At 50.5% G+C, this 21,032-nt stretch overlaps 1 protein-coding gene across 13 annotated transcripts; it reads left to right on the forward strand.

Moving 5' to 3' along the window:
• The first annotated feature begins 179 nt into the window (after window positions 1-179).
• On the forward strand, window positions 180-20,465 carry LOC136545274 (cysteine proteinase-like). Of its 13 annotated transcripts, XM_066538006.1 has the most exons (7): window positions 180-895; window positions 1,028-2,445; window positions 2,579-2,623; window positions 2,822-2,868; window positions 4,368-4,444; window positions 4,599-4,853; window positions 20,018-20,465. In XM_066538006.1, exons 2-7 carry the CDS (start codon window positions 2,428-2,430, stop codon window positions 20,047-20,049), a joined length of 474 nt encoding a protein of 157 aa, XP_066394103.1. In that variant the 5' UTR covers window positions 180-895; window positions 1,028-2,427; the 3' UTR covers window positions 20,050-20,465. The 13 variants fall into 13 exon arrangements, with proteins under 13 accessions (XP_066394103.1, XP_066393721.1, XP_066393552.1 ...); XM_066537624.1 differs by lacking the exons at window positions 2,579-2,623; window positions 20,018-20,465 and having other exon boundaries at window positions 1,028-1,246; window positions 2,822-4,174; window positions 4,599-9,616; XM_066537455.1 differs by lacking the exons at window positions 2,579-2,623; window positions 20,018-20,465 and having other exon boundaries at window positions 1,028-1,246; window positions 2,822-4,444; window positions 4,599-9,616.
• Window positions 20,466-21,032: the final 567 nt, after the last annotated feature.

Consider the following 21,032-nt stretch of genomic DNA (forward strand, 5'->3'; position numbering starts at 1 on the left):
GTGTTCCTCAGGCACGGGTTTTTGGACAAAACTTTGTCCCGGTCGAACGTTTGGACAACAACAAGAAGTCTCCTGTACAACTAAAAAAAGAAAATATGGATATTTTTTTTGGTGCGACATTCGTTGTTCTGCGTGTCGTCCGTGCGATCTTTCTCCGCGCCCCCTACGCCCGTCTCCCTTAAAAAAAAAAAAAACGTCGCTCGCCACCGCGCCCCCATCGCGCCCACCCTGCGCCCGTGCCCGCCCGCATCAGGCAGCACCGCCGCCGCCCGAGCCCATCGCGCTTCGCCGTCGTCTCGCTGCGTCCTCTCCCTGCCTCCTGCCGCCTCCCCTCCCATCTCCCCGTCGCGCCCCCTCGCGCCATCCGCATCCCGCCCCCACCGGCCACCCCCACCTCCATGCGGATCGGCGCATGAGGCCCGGTGGCGACGCCCCTTTTTCTCTGCAGGCGGCAGCGCAAGGCAGTGGCGCCTCCTCGCCGCCATGGGCCATCCCATCCGGCCCCTCGATGGCGGCGCGTCCCACACCGTGCGGATGGAACCCCCGGCGGCGATGCATCCTGCCCCAATCCGCGGGCGATTTTTTTCCACCTCGACGCTCTGTCCGCCTGTGCAAAAGGAAACTCGCCCCCACCGGCGCCTCCCCCTTTAACCCTCCCCACCTCCGTTACCGTCTCCCCCCTTCCCACCTCCCCCACCAGCTGTGCTCATCCATCCACTGCGACGAGCCCCCGCCCGCCGATTGGACTACGTTTGTTTTTTTTTCTTCATTTGATTTGATTGCAACGCACCGCAGCAGGAGTAAGAGAGGGAGGGAGGGATCCTTGGGCCGTCGTTCGGCTGGATGGTGGAGGCGGTTCGTCGATTTGAGCTGCGGGTTTCTTGGACCTGCGTAGGTACGTGCTCCTCTCTCGGCCGGACCGGATCTCTGGTCCTGCGGATTCCTGCTTCTCAGATTTGGGCCCTGGATGGGGGTATTGATCCGGTTTTCCGCGTGATTTGATTTCAAAGGTAATTTGATTTCAAAGGTAAAAAAACCACCCCCATTTCCTCTCGGTCGGCGGATGGACGCGAGGGAGGTGTGAAGCCTGGTCGCTAACTGATGCTCGTGGAGCGATTCGGAGGAGAGGAGCGCCCCCTCCTCCACCCTCGCAGCAGGTGAAGAATGCCCCACCTCTGTATGACCTGCCGAACAACGGTCTGGACGTGTCCATGGAGGAGGTCGGCGTGGACCTGTTCGGTCCACGGTAAAGCTTTGACCTTTTTCCCCTTTAATTTTGTTAACGAAATTGAGTTCTTGTTCAAGTATGGACCAACAGGTTTGCTTGTTCAGGCCTATCTTGTTCATGAATGTTCTTGTTCAGAATACATGTTGGAGCTTTCAGATATATATAGCGGATAATATAGAGCTTTCAGATATATAGCAGATAATATAGCAGATGTTCTGTTGCATACAGTTTGAGTGGTTTTGGAGTATGCCTGTTGTGTGGTTTTGGAGTATGCTAGGATTGTTTGGTTAGTGTAAGCTGAGGGTGGGATGGATGCACGATTCAATCCGATTAAAGCCCTGCTGCCGCGCTAGGCTGTAAACCTGAATAGCAGGTGTGTGGTTTGGCTGCATCATTTTAAAGTCAGTTTGTCGCAACCATAGCAGGTGTGTTGCAGTTCACTTTCATTCTCTAATTGATTTTCCCCCTTCAAACTGGTGTGATGTCTCCCATTGCCATAACTAATTCAACGGATTAGCTTTTCTGTACCTAGCGTGATGCCCATTACCATAACTAATTCAACGACAATGATAGCATCATGCATATGCCATGGGGGAGTCCACTATCCAAAATGATGGCCTCTTAGTGAATTCTGCGCACTCTTGGTGCGGCAGGATGATGGCCACCCAATTCAGGATGAAGCGCATATTTCAATTTCTTAGCATTTTGCCGGTGTTGATTTGTAGCACAATAATCAATATCATACTCTTTTGGTGTATTTTGTGTGTTTTTAGCTTTCTGTCTTTGTGAAGTTGGAAATATGCATTATATTGCTTGATTGGAAATAGAAGATGCATATGTCCCAATGAAGTTATATATTGGCTATTCCAAGAGCTTGATAGCCGCTTTAATGAGACAATCTCTAAATTGCATCAAGGGAAATTATGTAACACTAATCCTTACTTGAGAGGAGATTGATGCAAACTGTATAATGAATGCCTTTTACCAAATTAGATTGTGTTCAGCTCACCATATTCATCAATACCGAGCGTTGCTATATTTTTGGATGCTCTTATAGCTCAATATTATTATTTTTATAATTACGTGAAGTCACATTGTGTGCCTTGCTGATCATATACACAAAGTGAACTCCAGTAACTTCCAACAATGACATGGCATGATAATCCAATGTTCTATGACATTCTCGAAAAAGAAAAGAAATGAAGAAGAATAACAAAGGAGAGGGGAAGGATTGTCAGAAATCAAAACTATAAATGCATTAGAATGAGCTACAGTGTACCTTCTCCCCCCCCCCCCCCCCCCCCCCCCCCCCCCAAATTTCAATCCCTCGCGTGGACAGGGGGGCCCGGCGGGCAGCGCAGCCTGCCCTCACGCGAGCGGCATCCCACAACTGAGGTGCATATATATGTTATTTAATTCAGTGCTTCTTTACTCTGTATCCAGCTCCATGATGTGCTTTAGTTTAGAAATAGGCAACTGCAACCTTAGTATTGGATTTGATACTTTTCTCCTTTTTGTTCAAAATATTAGAACTAATTTTCCGTATGTCGCCTTTCAAGTACATAATTGTTGATGACTTTATGATTTATGTAGGCCTGCGACGTAAATTTTTTGGTGGTTACAAGGTACCATGGGCTTAGGTATGTGGCCTCCATCAAAATAACAGTGTCGACGTGTAACTAATGTATTGATGTTCTTCTTTCTTCGTTATAGTAGTTTCCTATCCGCTTATATCCTGTCTTATTTATGCACAACAATCAATCTAATGTGACTGTTTTATTCTCAGTTACCCAACAGTCAAGTATCACCATGCGTTATAGTGGTTTCTGAGCATGTCTTCCTACTCTTTGCATGTGACAGTTTGCATGGAAGTACAGTTTATTGGACCTCACTTTAAAATAATAGCAGACTATTAGTAGCACCGGTAGCATTTTGACCTTTTATGATTTGGCTATTGAGTACGTTTTTGAAGTAATACCAGTTGGCATTACTCGACCCATGCATATCAATTGATACTATTAGAAATGGGGATAGTATTAGAAATGAAGTAGTTGTCTGGTTCCTCTTTGCAAGTGAGTAGTGATTCACTGTGATCCACTTATTCCCTAACATGTCCATGCTTCTCTCTTTCTATATATAATTTGGCCAGCGGTCTGTGATGATAAGAACCTTTGCACATTGATTAATCAATCCCAAAGAGACTATTCTCTGCTCCTGTACCTCCATTAGAGGCAGAAGTTCTCTGTTTCCATAGCCCTGTTTGAAGCAAACGTGATCATCATCATGTGGCCCTATCTGTCTGCCCCTGATTTCTGTAAATACTAGGAGAACTTGCATCGGCTGTTTCCAATTAAGGGTATTTATGTTTTCACTTATATGCTTTGCAGTCAGCATAGATTCAGGTAGCTTATATTCCTTCTGTTGAAATCCAAGAACTATTATCTGAGGGTTTTTTATTCATACTACCATGTTTTGCCGCACAAGCTTCTGAAATCCACTCCATTCATACATATATGTTTTTCAAGTGCATTTTGTTATTTCCTTTTTATGTTGCCAAGGAAATCAACTTCAGGTTTTGTGTTCCTTTTTCATTTGTTATACCCACAACTATATATGAGGCAATAAGTCAATAGCACAGATAAGCAGCAAATTATTCGGTGTTCATATAAAAACTTGTAGAACTAAAAGAATATATGAAAGATATTAATAGTTTACCTTTCAAGCCTCCACTTTGTTCTTTACCTTTACTCACTAACTGCATCTAATATGTCTTCATTTCCAAAGGACAGTGTTGCTCTTATATTCATTCTCCTAATGCAGTTTGTTCATAGCAGGAAATGTGCACTTCAACCAGTCAGTTACTATGAAAACCACTAAGGCACTAAGAACATGACGAGTCTTCATGAATCGTATCCACAAACCTTCTAGATAGGATGACAAAGTTAGGTATCAACAACCCCTAATTACTAATTATCTCTCTTAAGCAACTGAAATATTGTACAAGCAAGTTGAACATTTGTCTTATTGTCTTAATAAAAGTAATTTATGTACTGTTTGCATTTATTTTTTTTCTACAAAAAACAAATCGATTCATATGAAAATGTAGTTTCAGAACTTAATGAGATTGAGTTTATCTTAGATACAGATTGACAAGGGATAGATGGGATAGCAAGAAGAACCAGCTAAGTCACCCTCCTTGCATGCCTCGAGCTGATGGTGCGGCTGGGCTTTTATAGTCATACCTAACAAACTAACTAATTGTCCTAACGAACTAACAATCTTGATTTGCCTAAGAACCTGGTAACGAAAGATGTGCTAACAAAAACACTAGTAATGAAATCACTGATGCACGTTTTTCTGTTCCATGCAGTCGGCATCAATGCTGCCTACATGCAGACATACATCGGAGGTGTGTCATGTCCATACATCTGTGGCAGAACCCTTGACCATGGTGTTCTCCTTGTCGGCTATGGCGCAGCTGGTTTTGCCCCCATCCGCCTGAAGGACAAGCCTTACTGGATCATCAAGAACTCGTGGGGTGAGAACTGGGGGGAGAACGGATACTACAAGATATGCAGGGGTTCCAATGTTCGCAACAAGTGCGACGTCGACTCCATGGCTTTAGGTAATGTTGGTGGTGACTCCCCAAAGTGTCGTGATCTGGTACTATATATGACTCAATACAGAGCTATTTGGGGTTATGATTCAATTTTCACGTGAGTACATTTGTTGATCTTAGGCATATAATTTCCTCACGTTGGTTAAAGTGTGTTTCTAAACCATCACTTTGGTTAGATTGAGGGACTGAATTTACTGCTATCAGCTACAATATTAGATTTAGAAGAGTTTTTTTTATTGTAGTTTTTAGCTGAGACTTGCAAGACTACACCAGAAACTATAATAATATACTATCTGTCAGGTTCATAAACCTGGCTTCCACTCCAGGGCTCAGCCCAGGAAAACGGTCTTTCTTTCTTTTGGACCAGCCCGAAAGTCTAAAACCAACAGACTGGAGCACTCGCTTTAGGCTCAGGCCGCCTTCGGCTCATCTCTTCGACCGGAGCACTGGCTTAGGCTTAGGCCAGCTCCGAACGGCCTCTCCGATCGGAGCGCTAGCGTCAGGCCCCGGCTGCCTCCACATGGCCTCCACTCGGAAAACCTGACCCGAGGACCGCCTCCGACTCCGACCCCGTGTCTCCGACCGGGATTCATAGAAAAACACCGCCATCACTATTCTTCGACTGGCGCGCCAGAACCGACTGGGGACCATCCGACCGGGGACGCCCGCTCGGAAAGAACCAGAAGGCGTGCGGAGAAAGGCAAGGCATGGCTTACAAGTCAACACCACTGTACCAGGGACCATACCCTGCATGAAGCAGTGCTCTGCAGCCATCCTGACACAAAGTATTGTAGGGGCCGCTAGAAACTCCCATATAGTAAGCCCCCTCCGCGTGTCTCTAGACACCGATTGCGGTATGGGCTCCAGGATTTGCCATACTAGGTGAACATAGCATAGCTCCTCACATGCCACTAGGCATCCAGAAGTATTTTGCAGGTACCGGCGTCATCCTTCCTGAAGAAGATAGCTTTCCATACACGTCTGACATCCTATAGCGACACCGACAGTATTGGGGGGCATCAACCATTATCCAGTTTACATCTCCGTAGGCAGCAAGGCTTAGAAATATTTGTACTCTCTCTCCCTCACCTATAGAGCCATCCTCTTCATCTATAAAAGGGGATGCACTCCCTCCAACGGGGGAGATTAACTTCTTCAAGCCCAGACTCACTAGATCGACATCAACACTCCCAACCACAAGACCGCCAAGTTCCGACCGCGACCCTTCCGGTCGGAGCCGACCGAACCTCTTGTACACCCCCTTCTTCCTCCTTCTCGTTTGTACCCCCACTACAGACTTTGAGCACCTGGGCTCAGGAATAAAGTCGCCGACCGACCCCGACTGGACGTAGGGCACGTTGCCTGAACCAGTATAAATCATGTGTCATTGTGTGCTAGGCCACCTCCGATCACAACGTACAGCAAAACTACAAATATTTACTAGTTGGTCACTTTCTGCACTGACAGTTGGCGCCGTCCGTGGGGAAGACACTGTACGTTCAACACTTTTTTGGTCATCGGATGGCCCATTTTTCCACCACTCCCACCGTGGCGGGCTCCGATGATACGATTCGTTTCGGCTCGCTGGAGTTCCCCGCGGTCTCGCCCGCCGAGATGCGGGTTCCACCTGTCTTCGAGCCATTCCAAGCCTTTCGCTTCGGGAGCCTAGACTTCGTCGCCGATCGGCTCGGCATACTCCACCTCCGCGAGGAGGCCCGCGACCCGCCACCCATCGGAGGAACATCCTCCATCGACTCTGGGATGCGCGACTTCGACGGCGCGACATCTGCGCTTCATTCCGAGCAAACTCTCTGCTCAAACCCCACTGTAAGTAATATGTGTGCTACTCACTCTTTATTTACTATCTCTCACCAGTCACCTGGAGGAAATATACCACCCATGCCACAAACGTCATACGATCGGTTCCCCTATGGCCTTGTGTCCTCCGCGGACGCCTACGCTCGGGGGCTCCGAGGGATGCTGGCACAGTGCCTCCTCACGTCCGAGTTCGTGGGAGTAGTGGGCTTCGTTCCTGCTATTCCTCACAAACTTCCGGATGATGATGGCAAGAGCGACGGTTCAAGCATCGGTGACGTGGCACCCCGCCACTATCCATCCCGAGATTGCGCTATGGCGGACGCTCCGCGACAACCGTCGGTGGTTGTGGAGTCTATGCAGACCCACACCCCTCCGGACCCACGTGCGGGAGCCCTCGCGTCTGCGCAAGCGTACGCTGAGGAATTACGACAACGACGACAGAATCAGCCGCCGTCTACATCGGCGCCGTCGGTACAGCACGTTGCGCCCCACGCGCCTGGCCGGGCGGGTAGCGCCTGGGGTCGCGCTCGTCAGGTTCAGCATGACATCGTGAGCGAAGGGAATGATGTCCCACAATTCGCCCGGGCCGGCCAGAATATCGCTGCTGCAGCAATGCTTCTCCGCGGTGTTCCCGAGCCCGTCGACCCTCAGGAGCGGGCAGTCTACCAGAACCTCTGGGTTCTAGTAGAGGCCGCCTCCGTCCAACAGGTGGAAAGCTCCGCATCGTGACTTCGACCCTCGCCCTCTCTCCCCACTAGGGGGATGGGGACGCACCAGCCGGATCGATCTGTTCGCTCGCCACCGCAGCAGGCTCGGCTCGGGGAGTGGCAACCGCGCCACGGTCCAACCAGGCGCCTGCTCCACACCGACCGCACCAGGATGCTTGTAGCGTCGCTGGCAACCGTCGTCGAGCCCAACACGGTAACGACGTCCGCCATACGGCAACAGGCGAAATGGACCCTGACCGAATCATCGAGGGAAGCGGAGAAACGCACCCCAGGCGCGATCGCCGGCCAAATGATCGGAGCCCCAGCCCTGAGGGCCCGGGGCCACGGGCCTTCAGCCGGCGCATCCGGAGAGCGTCGTTTCCGCAGCGTTTCCGGCCTCCCACCAACATCACCAAATACACCGGGGAGATAAACCCAGGCATTTGGCTTGAAGACTTCCGGCTCGCCTGTCGAGCCGGAGGAGTGGATGATGACTTTTTCATCATCCAATATCTTCCCATTTGCGTAGGGGAGCATGTTCGGGCATGGCTCGAATTCCTTCCACACGACAGTATCCGCGATTGGGCAGACCTCAAGAGGGTCTTCATCGGGAATTTCCAAGGGACATACGTCCGCCCGGGAAACTATTGGGACTTCAAGAGCTGCCAGCAGGAGCCCGGCGAATCCCTGCGGGATTACATCCGCAGGTTTTCCCAACGTTGTAACTCCCTCCCTGATGTCGTCGACGCAGACGTCATCAGTGCCTTCCTCTCCGGGACAAACTGCGAGTCCCTGATCCACAAGCTTGGTTGCCTAAAACCCCGCACCACCCGCGATCTACTCGATGTGGCCACCAACCACGCCTCCGGCGAGGAGGCAGTCGGAGCAGTCTTCGGCGGAGGCCAGGACAAAGGCAAGCCTAAGTGCGCAGATCCGAACGAAGGCCCCTCCACTCAGAGGGGCAAAAAGAACAGGAAGGATCGGCGCCGGACGGACGATACCACGTTGATCGCCGCAGCTGATCGCGCACCCAGGCAGCCCCAACAGGGACTACCTGACCACTTCAACAAATTCATGGATGGTCCGTGCCCCAATCACGCCTATCCTGTCAAACACCTCTACAAGGAGTGCGAGCTCCTCAAACGTTTCCTCCGACAGGCCGGCGCGCCAAAGGAGGGGGACGGCAAGGAGCCAGCAGTTAGGAGGGGTGGCGCGGCAGGCAAGGACGGGGATGGTTTCCCTAAACCCGATGAGTGCATCATGATCTTTGGCGGATCGGACGCCATCTGGTCCAAACGCCAGCACAAGGTACACTACAGGGAGGCATGCGTCGCTGAAACGACCGTCCCCTCTTTTCTTAGCTGGTCGGAATCCCCAATCACCTTTGATCAGAGGGACCATCCCTCCTACGTCGCGAGACCAGAACATTACCCGCTCGTCGTTGACCCCATTGTCCGCAAGAAACGCCTCACCAAGGTGCTAATGGACGGGGGCAGCGGTCTCAACATCCTGTACGTCGACACCCTCGATGCCATGCGCATCCCTCAATCAGAGCTCCGCCCGACGGGCTCCCCCTTCCATGGGGTAATCCCAGGAGCGCAGGCATACCCGCTCGGACAGATCGATCTGCCCGTCACATTCGGCAGCCGAGCTAACTTCCGCTCAGAGGTCCTCACCTTCGAAGTGGTAGACTTTCCGGGGTCCTACCATACCATTTTGGGGTGGCCATGCTACGCAAGATTCATGGCGATCCCCAACTACACCTACCTTAAGCTAAAGATGCTGGGACCAAACGGTATCATCACAGTTCACACGCCTTCGAGTGTGATCGCGAGCACTACGAGCTCGCCACCATGGTCGTCAACTCGTCTGAGCTCCTACAGCTCGGGGAGTCGTCAACCCCTGCAGTCCCAGACTGCAACAAACCAACCTCCTCGACGGCCTTCCGCCCGCTCGAGGAAACCAAGGCGGTGGGTGTCGATCCCACCAACCCAACCAAGACAATCCGGGTCAGGACCCAGCTTCTGGCCAAATAGGAAAGCGAGCTCGTTGACTTCCTGCGCAACAACCGCGATGTCTTCGCATGGCGGCCGTCTGATATGCCAGGGATACCCCGGGAGGTTGCCGAGCATGCACTACGCCTTACCCCATGCTCTAAACCCGCCAAACAACGCATGCGTTGCTTCGATGATGAAAGGCACAGGGCTATAGGCGAGGAAATCGCCAAACTCCTGGCAGCCGGGTTCATCAAGGAGGTCTTCCATTCCGACTGGCTTGCCAATCCCGTCCTGGTTAGAAAAAAGACCGAGAAGTGGAGAATGTGCGTCGATTATACTGGACTCAACAAAGCGTGCCCAAAGGATCATTTCCCATTACCACGCATAGACTAGATAATTGACTCCACCTCGGGTTGCGAAATCCTCTCCTTTCTGGATGCCTACTCAGGCTATCACTAGATCGCGATGAAAGAGTCCAATTAGCTCGCAATCTCGTTCATCACCCCGTATGGTTCGTACTACTACGTAACCATGCCTTTCAGCCTGAAGAACGCTGGCGCCACCTACCAAAGGTGCATGCAGCAATGCTTCGCCAACCAAATCGACCCGCTCGACCAGCCCGATCAGGCCGAGCGGCCAAAACCAACGATCGCCGTCTATGTTGATGACATAGTGGTCAAAACGGCTCAAGCTTGTGACCTGATCGCAAACTTGGCCGCGACGTTCGCGAACCTCCGAAGGTTCAACATCAAGCTGAATCCCGAAAAGTGTGTTTTCAGGGTTCCAAAGGGGAAACTGCTAGGATACATTGTATCCGAGCGCGGCATCGAAGCCAACCCTAAAAAGATCACGGCCATCTCCAACATGGGCCCCATACGCAACATCAAGGGCGTGCAGAGACTCACCGGTTGCCTGGCTGCCTTAAGCCGCTTCATCTCCTGGCTCGGTGAACGGGGGATGCTGCTCTACAAGCTCCTCAAAAAGACGGACGCCTTCGTCTGGACTGAGAAAGCCCAGCAGGCTCTCGAAAGCCTCAAAACATTCCTAACGACGTCCCTAGTCCTCGTCGCTCCCAAGCGGGGAGAACCCCTCCTCTATGTCACGGCAAGTAACCATGTGGTGAGCGCCGCCCTGGTCGTAGAGAGGGAGGAACCGGGACACCAGCTCAAAGTGCAGCGACCTGTATACTTCGTCGGAGAAGTGCTTACCGACCCCAAGGTCCAGTACCCCCAGGTGCAGAAACTCCTGTACGTCGTGTTAATGGCCGCTAGGAAGCTCCTACACTACTTCACCGACCACGAAGTCACAGTCGTCACTTCATACCCACTCGGAGACATCATCCGCAATCGTGATGTCGCGGGACGAATCTCTAAGTGGGCCCTTGAACTCATGGGCCATGACATCAGGTATACCCCCCACACCACGATTAAGTCTCAGGCTCTCGTGGACTTTGTCGCCGAATGGACGGAGGTCCAGCTACCGGCCCAGGACGTCTCCCACGAGTACTGGACAATGTACTTCGATGGGTCCATAATGGCGCCCGGCTCGGGGGCTAGAGTAGTTCTGATCTCCCCAGATGGGAGTAGGCTCCGCTACGCCATCTGCCTCCACTTTTCGGCTTCAAACAATGCCGCAGAATACGAGGCCCTTATCAACGGACTACGCATCGCCATCAAGCTCGGTGCTACGCGACTGTACGTCAGCGATGACTCGGAACTAGTCATTGATCAGGTCATGAAGGAATCCTCCTGCAAAAGTCCCCTCATGACATCATACTACCAAGAGATGCGTAAGCTCGAGGACAAATTCCAGGGAATCGAACTGCATCACGTCCCTCGAAGGGACAATGACGCCGCCGATTTCCTCGTAAAACTGGCCGCCAGGCGAGATCCGCCCCCGAGCGGAGTCTTCATCAACGACGCCCACGAGCCATTTGCCCGCATCCTGGAAGGTCTGACCCAGACACACCCCGACAGCCAGCCGGCGCTCGGGGGCTCTTACCCCAGTACCTCTATAACGATGTCACCCGCGGACGTCGCTGTATTGGCACTCGATCAAACCGATTGGCGAGCACCGCTACTCGCCTACCTCCTCGAGGAGGTTCTCCCACATGAAAGAACCGAAGCCCGATGAATCGCTCAACGCGCCAAGACCTTCGTCGTGCTCGGTAACAAACTCTATAAATGGAGTCCGTCAAGAGTACTCATGAAGTGCGTCCTCGCTAGCCGAGGAAAACAGATCCTCCTCGAGGTCCATTCCAGGATCTGCGGGCATCATGCGGCCCCAAGGTCCCTGGTCGGAAAAAACCTTTCGCCAAGGTTTTTACTGGCCCACCGCACTACGAGATGCAGAGGAGGTCGTCCGCAGGTGCGAAGGATGCCAGTTCTACGCTCGGCAAACCCATTTGCCAGCACAAGAGCTCGAAACCATCCCAATCACCTGTCCATTCGCGGTCTGGGGCCTCGACATGGTAGGACCTCTCAAGAAAGGTCCAAGCGGTTTTACTCACCTACTCGTAGCAGTCGACAAGTTTACCAAATGGATCGAGGCCAAGCCCATCACCAATCTCCGCTCGGAAGAGGCGGTCAAATTCTTCCTTGACATCATCTACTGATTTGGCGTTCCTAACTGTATTATCACTGACCACGGGACTAACTTCACCGGGAAGAAGTTCCAAGACTTCAGCAATGGATACAACATCAGAATCGATTGGGCTTCGGTCAGACATCCACGAACTAACGGTCAGGTCGAACACGCCAACGGCATGGTCCTCCAAGGACTCAAAACGCGCATCTTCGACCGACTCAACAAACACACCGGGCGATGGGTTGTAGAGGTCCCAGCGATCCTCTGGAGCCTAAGAACGTCACCAAACCGATCCATGGGATTCACACCTTTCTTCCTGGCCTACGGAGCAGAAGCTGTGTTGCCCTCCGACCTCGACCACGGCGCACCGAGAGTAAAAGGTTTCGACCATGACCGAGCCTCGGCGGCTCAACAAGACACAGTCGACCTGCTCGAAGAGGCCCGTGAGACAACCGTCATCCGCTCCGCTCGCTATCAATAGACCCTCCGCAGGTACCACGAAAGGAAGATCAGAGGAAGAATTCTCGAAGTCGGTGATCTCGTGCTACGAAGGACCCAATCTACAAAGGAAAAACACAAGCTCTCTCCACCCTGGGAAGGACCCTATACGGTAACCGAAGTAATCCGACCGAGCACCTACCGACTGGAGGACAACAATGACAATGTTCTCAACAACACTTGGAACATTGAACAGCTACATCGTTTTCCCCTTAGAAACCGGTCTAAACACCTTCAATTAAAGCACATGCTCCTGTAAGAGCGCCCCCGCCCGAACGCTTTCAACCCGGGTCGCTCGGGGGCTCCATAAATATACAGATATTGAGTACTACCTCTCTGTTTTGTTTACTGCTGTATGGAAAATTCCTTCCTACCCTAAAGAGGGGGTAGTTTGTTCCTTTGTTTTACCTTACGTAACTTTGCTTTAGAACATTCCGACTGATTGCACCCTGCCTTTTCCTACGGCTACAACCGGTCGAGCCTCGCGGGCCACGCCCTGGGCTCGCAAAGTTGCGACCTATGGAACAAATGGGCAGGTACGAAATAGAAAGAAATTTAAAACAAAATTATGCTAAGGAGAAACTAAGGAACGGAAGGGAACAAGCTTCCCCAAATGGAATGACTCCATCACAGAAAACAAAATGCCATTATAAACTGTTAAGTACACGAACGTTTTATACGGGGGCTTCCCCCACAAATTTAAAACTATCCGCTTCCACTAAACTACTATTATTTTTACATGCTACTGGGGTGGCCTGGTGAAAGGTCCTTGTGTGGTTTTGGTAATTGAGTGACAACCTAGGTGGACTAATTGTGTTTATTTGAGATACACATGTGATTAGTCCACAGGTACATGTGTGTGCTATGAAGGTGCAAATGGCTTGGAGATGTTATAAAGCTCACACATGTGATGATGAAGGAGCTTAAATGCATATGAGACATGACATTGAGTCATGTGATCAAGGTGGAGAAGATCAAGACAAGACTTGCTTGATGGACCGGTTGCAAGCGTGAAGGACAAGTCGAAGGCTTTGGAGTGATGGACCGCGTGGTGGTGAAGCTTGAGCAAGACTTGGCGTTGATGGACGATGGCAATGGTGAAGAGCAAGTAAAGTCAAGATCGATGAACCAATATGATCACGTGATGATATAAAGTGGATCATATCATTGTTGATCATGTTGGTGCATGTGTTGCATCAACATTGGAGGAGATGGAATGGAATGCGCAAGGCAAAGGTATAACCTAGGGCATTTCATTTCACCGGTCATATGTGTGTAGAGAAGTTTATGACCGGGTTTAGGATAGATGGCCGTACTATCAAGAGGGACAAACTTGTTTACATATCGGTCATCTAGTGCCACTCGAGTGATCTAACTTTGCATCGTCGCTAGGATCGAGTGGCGTGGCAAGTTGAGTGGCTAATCCTTTGAAAAATGATTGTGAAAATGCTAACACACATACACATGATGGTATACACTTGGTGGTGTTGGTACATTTGCAAAGGAGAAGAAGTTGGTGATGAAAACAAGTGAGTCCCGTTGGTTACAGAGTGACCGGACGCGTCCGGTATGGTGACCGGGCATGTCCGGTATTTGGCAGCGTACTCAGCGATCGGAGGCATCCGGTCGCCACACCGGACGCGTCCGATGTGAAGCAGAAAAGGCAGTGTTCGACAGAGCGGTCGATCGGACGCTGGAAGCGTCCGGTCCGGTGTGACCGGACACGTCCGGTCGTCCGTGGGTACTGGACTCGACCGGACACTGAGGCTCAGCGTTCGGTCGGTTTCTAACTGTCGCGTCCGGTCGGCCCTGGAGGCTTACTAGACTCGACCGGACGCAGCGGTCGAGCGTCTAGTCGGTTTGTGCTGAGCGTCCGGTCGTCGTGTCAGAGAGCCGTTGGAGGCAACGATTGGACACGTGGTGGTCAGGCAGCTACCGGACACGTCCGGTATAGCGACCGGACGCGTCCGGTATTTGCGATCGGCACGTCTGGTGCAGCGTCTGGTGCTGGGTCCGGTCGGCCCGAAAAACGCCTAGTGAAGGGGTAACGGCTAGTTTAGCCCTTGGGGCTATAAATAGAAGTGGCCTTCGGCCATGGCCGTAGCTTTGAAGAGCTGAGCACCTTGGGGGACTTTGTGTCCATGCTTGAGAGTGCTTAGGAGCCCTCTATCTCACACATACTTGATAGTGATCATCCGATTGTATGAGTGAGCGATTCTAGTGTGATTGCATCGTGAGGTTGCATCGAGTGGCACTAGGTGATCGAGTTGCAAGCCGGTAGTGCTCGTTACTCTTGGAGGTTGCCACCTCCTAGACGGCTTGGTGGTGGTCTCTGTCGAAGCCCGCAAGAAGCTTGTGCTGCGCTCCGGAGAAGTGCTTGAGGGGTACTTGTGCTCGCCCCGCGGGAGTCGCAAAGAGCAACTTTAGTAAAGCGTGTCATTGAGCTACCCTCACTCAAGGGGTAGGTTCTTGTGGCGCCCGACATGCGGGCTTAGCGGGTGATGCTAATTAGCCGCTGAACCACCAAGTGAGCGGTCGACACAACAGAGACTAGCGTGTTGGCAAACACGTGAACCTCGGGAGAAAAATCATCGTGTCAACCTTGTTCTTCCCGTTGGTTTGCATCCCTATTACACAAGCTTGCAATTACTTTCATACATATTAAGCTTGTGTAGTTGCTCTTGTAATTAGATAGCTTGTGTAGCTTGCTAATTACCTTCTTGCTTGTGTAGCATAGAAGTAGCTCCCTTGCGTGGCTAATTTGGTTTGTGTAACCTTGTTAGTCACATTACTTAGTTTGTGTAGCTAAGTATTTACGCTCTCTAATTTGGCATTAGTTGCCTTGTTATTGAGCATTGCTAGTGAGCTTAGTTGGCTGTGTTTTTGCTTACTAGCATGTGTAGGAGCTTTCTTGTTGCTTAAAGTACTAGTGGCATAGGTTTGTGTGACCTTGCTCCTAGAATTGGTTAGGTGAGCTTTAGCTAGCCCGACACCTTTGTTGCTTGATTAGTATCTTTGAAAGGTGCTAGAGAACATAGATAGAGGGGTGTAGCCTTGGCTAGACCGACCGTCTTAATTCCGTACTTGTTTCAGTTAGCCGACGCAATTAATTTTAGAAAAGACTATTCACCCTCCTCTAGTCCGCCATCTTGACCCCTTCACCTGGCGACATCCGACGACAGTGCAACCGACGAAGGCTCGAGCTGCTCACTTCCCGACGACGTGGCATCCGACTCGGCCAAGACCGGGGCGACATTCACCTCCAATCCAACATCACGCTTTGGGTTTGCAAAAGGATCCGTAAGTCCTCCCCCTCGCTCACTCTTCCTCTCACTTAGGAACCGCCGCAGCGTACAGGCACACTCGATGAGAAAGAAGAAGGAAGAGCGAGGAATCTTCGCCAGAAGAGACCACCAGACCTCCCTGAGTCGATCAAATCACCCAGGAGAGATCAACCGGCCTCCTGAGTCGATCGATTCACTCAGGATAAGCACCTGAGATACAGGTAGGAAGCGAAGGGACGCCCCATGCGGGCCATGCCGACTCCGTCTCGAATGACGAGCACGGGTCCCGATCGGACATTTCCGACTGGAGCTCTCCGAACCCCGTCTCTCAGGTCATCAAGGTAAGCATGTGTTCATTAAATACAAAACTGTTCACACGAGAGCTAACCCACGATTAGCGCAGGTCTCGGACGGGCGTTTCCGACTGGAGCTCTTCGAACCCCGTCGCTCCAGTCTTCAAGGTAAAACACCATCAAAGCCCCTCTATTTCATTACAAATCATTCATACATCCATACGCGCATTCATCTCATACGCCTGAACCCCCCGGACGGTTAGGGCATGAACCGCCCGGGGGCTCGGGAACTAAGCATCGCACGTGCAGCGAAATGCACCAAAACGCTCCATGTTGCGCCACGAAGCGGTGGCTTGCCTCATTCGACATGAGCAACCAAATAGAGCTAGGGGAGAAAACCGTAGATGAGCACCGTGCGGCCTTCGCCCGGTCTGGCAAACCGGGTCATCTCAACCTTCTCGTTCGATCCTGAACCCACCAAGCCCACAGAATCTCCATCGAGGGGAGGCCATCAGGCCACATGGGTCGGTCTATGGAACGACTTAGGCATCTGTCGGGCTGCAGGTAAAGGAGTAGTGGAATGTCACAAAAGGGCTATGCCGACCCCGTCACGAACGATGGACCCAGATTCCACTCGATCACACCCGTTAGTGAGCTCACCGAGCTAGTCTTCGAGCCTGAGTGATCGGGACAGGCGACAAAACTCAGCCCCTCCGGTTGTGAGGAACCGGATGGGGTAGCACAAAAACGACTCACAGCCCCCACGAAGGCCCAACAAGGCTCGGGGGTTTAAACGCCATGGGACTGCGACTCCGAATTCGCGTCGACGGGATAGGCGACATCCGGCTACGGCTTGGGACCGTGACTCCTTAACTCGCGTCGACGGGATAGGCGACATCCGGCTACGGCTTGGGTCCATGACTCCTTAATTCGCGTCGACGGGATAGGCGACATCCGGCTACGGCTTGGGACCGCGACTCCTTAACTCGCGTAACGGCTTCAGACAGATTCACTAACTAAAACTAACTCTTTCGATCCATGGCGAGCACCGACGCCTGGGTCTACTCGTGACTCCACCTTACCCGATCCCACAGCGCGCACCGACGCCAAAGATCGAACTTTGTTGCATCCGAAACTAAGTTATTTCCATTCACGGCGTGCACCGACGCCAGGGCTTGTTTCAAAAACTAAAAACTTCCTCGTCCGATCCCCGGCGCGCACCGACGCCAGGATCATTAAGTTCTGTCTCAATCCAATCCTCGCGCTTAAAAACACCTCGGCTGCGTAATGACGCCATGGTTAAACAAAATTCCGTCTCAAACTAAAAAACATGCATACACGCCTGCTGAGACAACACCCCCAATCGGTTCGGCCCAAACCGCCTGGGGCTCGAGGGCTACACCCGCAGGTGCGCTCGCGCGCACCCGCCGGCAAGACAAAAATCCCTCGGACGATTCTGCCCGAATCGCCCGAGGGCTCGGGGGCTCTTGTCGGGTTCATAAACCCGGGGTCCCTCGGGGACCGGCTTCCACGCCAGGGCTCGGCCTAGGAAAACAACCTTTCTTTCTTCTGGACCAGCCCGAAAGTCTAAAACCAATAGACCGGAGCACTCGCTTCAGGCCCAGGCCGCCTTCGGCTCATCTCTCCGACCGGAGCACTGGCTCAGGCTCAGGCCAGCTCCGAACGGCCTCTCCGATCGGAGCGCTAGCGTCAGGCCCCGGCTGCCTCCGCACGGCCTTCACTCAGAAAACCTGACCCGAGGACCGCCTCTGACTCCGACCCCGTGTCTCCGATCGGGATTCATAGAAAAACACCGCCATCACTATTCTCCGACTGGGGACCATCCGACCGGGGACGCCCGCTCAGAAAGAACTAGAAGGCGTGCGGAGAAAGGCAAGGCATGGCTCACAAGTCAACACCACTGTACCAGGGACCATACCCTGCACGAAGCAGTGCTCTGCAGCCACCATGACACAAAGTATTGTAGGGGCCGCTAGAAACTCCCATATGGTAAGCCCCCTCCGCGTGTCTCTAGACATCGATTGCGGTATGGGCTTCAGGATTTGCCATACCGGGTGAACATAGCACAGCTCCTCACATGCCACTAGGCATCCAGAAATATTTTGCAGGTACCGGCGTCATCCTTCCTGAAGAAGATAGCTCGACCTTCCGTACACGTCTGACATCCTACAGTGACACCGACAGTATTGGGGGCGTCAACCATTATCCAGTTTACTTCACCATAGGCAGCAAGGCTTAGAAATATCTGTACTCTCTCCCCCTCACTTATAGAGCCATCCCCTTCATCTATAAAAGGGGATGTGCTCCCTCCAACGGGGGAGATCGACTTCTTCAAGCCCAGACTCACTAGATCGACATCAATACTCCCAACCACAGGACCGCCAAGTTCCGACCGCGACCCATCCGGTCAGAGCCGACCGAACCTCTTGTACACCCCCTTCTTCCTCCTTCTCGTTTGTACCCCCACTATAGACTTTGAGCACCTGGGCTCAGGAATAAAGTCACCGACCGACCCCGACTGGACGTAGGGCATGTTGCCTGAACCAGTATAAATCCTGTGTCATTATATGCTAGGCCACCTCCGATCACAACGTACAGCAAAACTACAAATATTTACTAGTTGATCACTTTCCGCACCGACACTATCGGTCCTTCCTGTACACCGATCATATATAGGTTTCGCCATGAAGGATGTATATATAGGTTATAGGGATATAACAAAGCCCTTGATGTGTGCCTGGCTAACTAAATTACTGTAGGTAAAAGTGCACCGCTTCTACACCTGACCACTGATTACTTGTAGATAAACTTGCTCTGCTTCCCTATATACTGGTCATAAGAAGTTATGGTGAAGCCACTCCTAGATTTTCTGTAAAATATTGGAACTTCAGTTTCACTTTTTTGTGTAGTCAGTTGCATTATAAACTGAAATTCTAATATATCTTTCTCCTGCGGGCATCACGATCAAGAAATCATACATAATCATTGCGCAATCAACAACAACAACAACATAATCATTGCGCAATACCAACTGAAATTTCTTAGTTTTCTTACTATGTATTGCTTTTGTTCCTTGACTATATCTTTCATCTGGAAGGTTTTTCTAAAACTGAGAATGACAAAGTTTCTTGTACCGGAAGAAATTTGAACATGGTTTGGTCACCACTAAGGTAATTTTGGCAGTAGTTTAGGTCCTATCACCCCTTAAATCTACAAGGGTGACCTTTTAAAAGAAAAGAAAAAATATGTTGTGCAACAACTGACATTGACATAGGGTGGAAAAAAACTTATGTACTATGTTCTTTAGTTAACAGTTCAGTTATTAGTCGCACAGGCAAAACTTCCAGGACAATCTTTCTATTAATTATCTACTCACTTATTAGAGATTTATCAAGACCTCATTATGAGAAACATGAGATACCAGGGCCTTGTTAATCACAAAAAAACACACAAGCAGCACTGCCATTACTTATATGTGACAACTCAGCAAAAAGTATCAATGCCTGGTGTGTTCGTTGCTTCTGTACAACTAACAGTGAGAAGCAACATCACTTTTTTTTAAAAAGAAACCCAACCATTTTCCTTTTCGGTTATTGCTTGTACCTATTGAGATCTGATTGGTACTTTTGCTGATTGCAATTTTCTGAAAACTTAATTTCATGTTACTGCAAAACTCCCACATATTAGAGGTTATTAGAAGACTTTGAACGAGTGTTCCTGTCGAACTCAGTGGAAAGGGTCAGCAATCACAAGATGCTGCCTTGGCCAATGGTTGACATATGCCATATTTGCATGCTCTTCACACATTGGTTTATGATGTAGTTAACTCTTTTTTCTCTGGTTACTTGCTCATGAAAAGATTGAAGTTTTTTTTAGAATAGAGATGCTGTGATTTTTGGCCATTTGATTTTTGTATACCTGCATTGTCCTTGATTCTATATTCGTGTATGCCCTTTTCTTTTGTAGTGACCCAACCAACACAAGAGGCATTTCTGTAAGCTATTATTGATTACAGAGGTTCTGGAATGCAAGGAGCGCAGGGATAACCGTGCGGAGAGCTGGAGGCACCAGAGGGTCCACCAATCAACCACCAACATAAACGCAGGGCGTGGTGATCATTCACCGCAAAGACGATGACCTTATATTCTTTTTAGGGTGCTGTTTGGTTCCACTTTGGGAGTGATAACGTAAATGAAAACAGTTGCCGCCGCTACCTGTTACACCGTAATAAAAAACACACTTTGTTTGGTGGGCGTACGCAGCGACTGGTTCAAAGCCTGGAGGTGGACGGTATCAACGTTGCACGCCTCCGTATTGGATCCCTCCGCGAACGGTTCCGGCCTCCCTGAAACGAGAAAATTGAATATTTGGGACTGCCGCTCGGGTGCATGACAAATGGAGTCCTATGTTTGCAAATCTCTCGCAGATAGACATCCAAATCTTTAGCTTTTTAGAAAGATGAGTTAATATTTCATAGTGTTGTTATATTATCGTGTGAGTTTTTATACAAAAGTTTAGCTGTCCCGTAGCAACGCACGGGCACGCTACCTAGTATTAAATAAACATAGACTAATAATAAAATTAATTGCACAGATATAGACTAATTTATAAGACGAATCTATCAAACCTAATTAATTCATAATTTGACAATATGGTGATACAGTAAGCATGTGCTAATGATGAATTAATTAGGTTTAATACATTTGTCTTACAAATTAGTCTATACCTGTGCAATTAGGTTTTATAATTAGTTCAAGTTTAATCCTCCTAATTAGCATCGAACATACAGGGGGACTAAACTGGATCAAAACACCCCTGGCCGAGTCCTGCGTGGTCCTGGAGATTCTCACCCGGAAGGAGGAACACAGACGCATGCTTTGAACCAGACGTCGGAGGATCAAGCAGCACGATGCTAGGCCACGTCAGTCGTCCCAACAATCTCTTGCTCTCCCTAAATAAATGCATACTAGTGCATCACGCG

Source organism: Miscanthus floridulus, chromosome 1, assembly GCF_019320115.1.
Source record: "Miscanthus floridulus cultivar M001 chromosome 1, ASM1932011v1, whole genome shotgun sequence".
Taxonomy (NCBI): Eukaryota; Viridiplantae; Streptophyta; class Magnoliopsida; order Poales; family Poaceae; genus Miscanthus; species Miscanthus floridulus.

Excerpts from the sequence above, each read along its gene's own strand:
- LOC136545274 (XM_066537333.1), top strand. The coding sequence starts at position 7,619 with ATGGACCCTGACCGAATCATCGAGGGAAGCGGAGAAACGCACCCCAGG.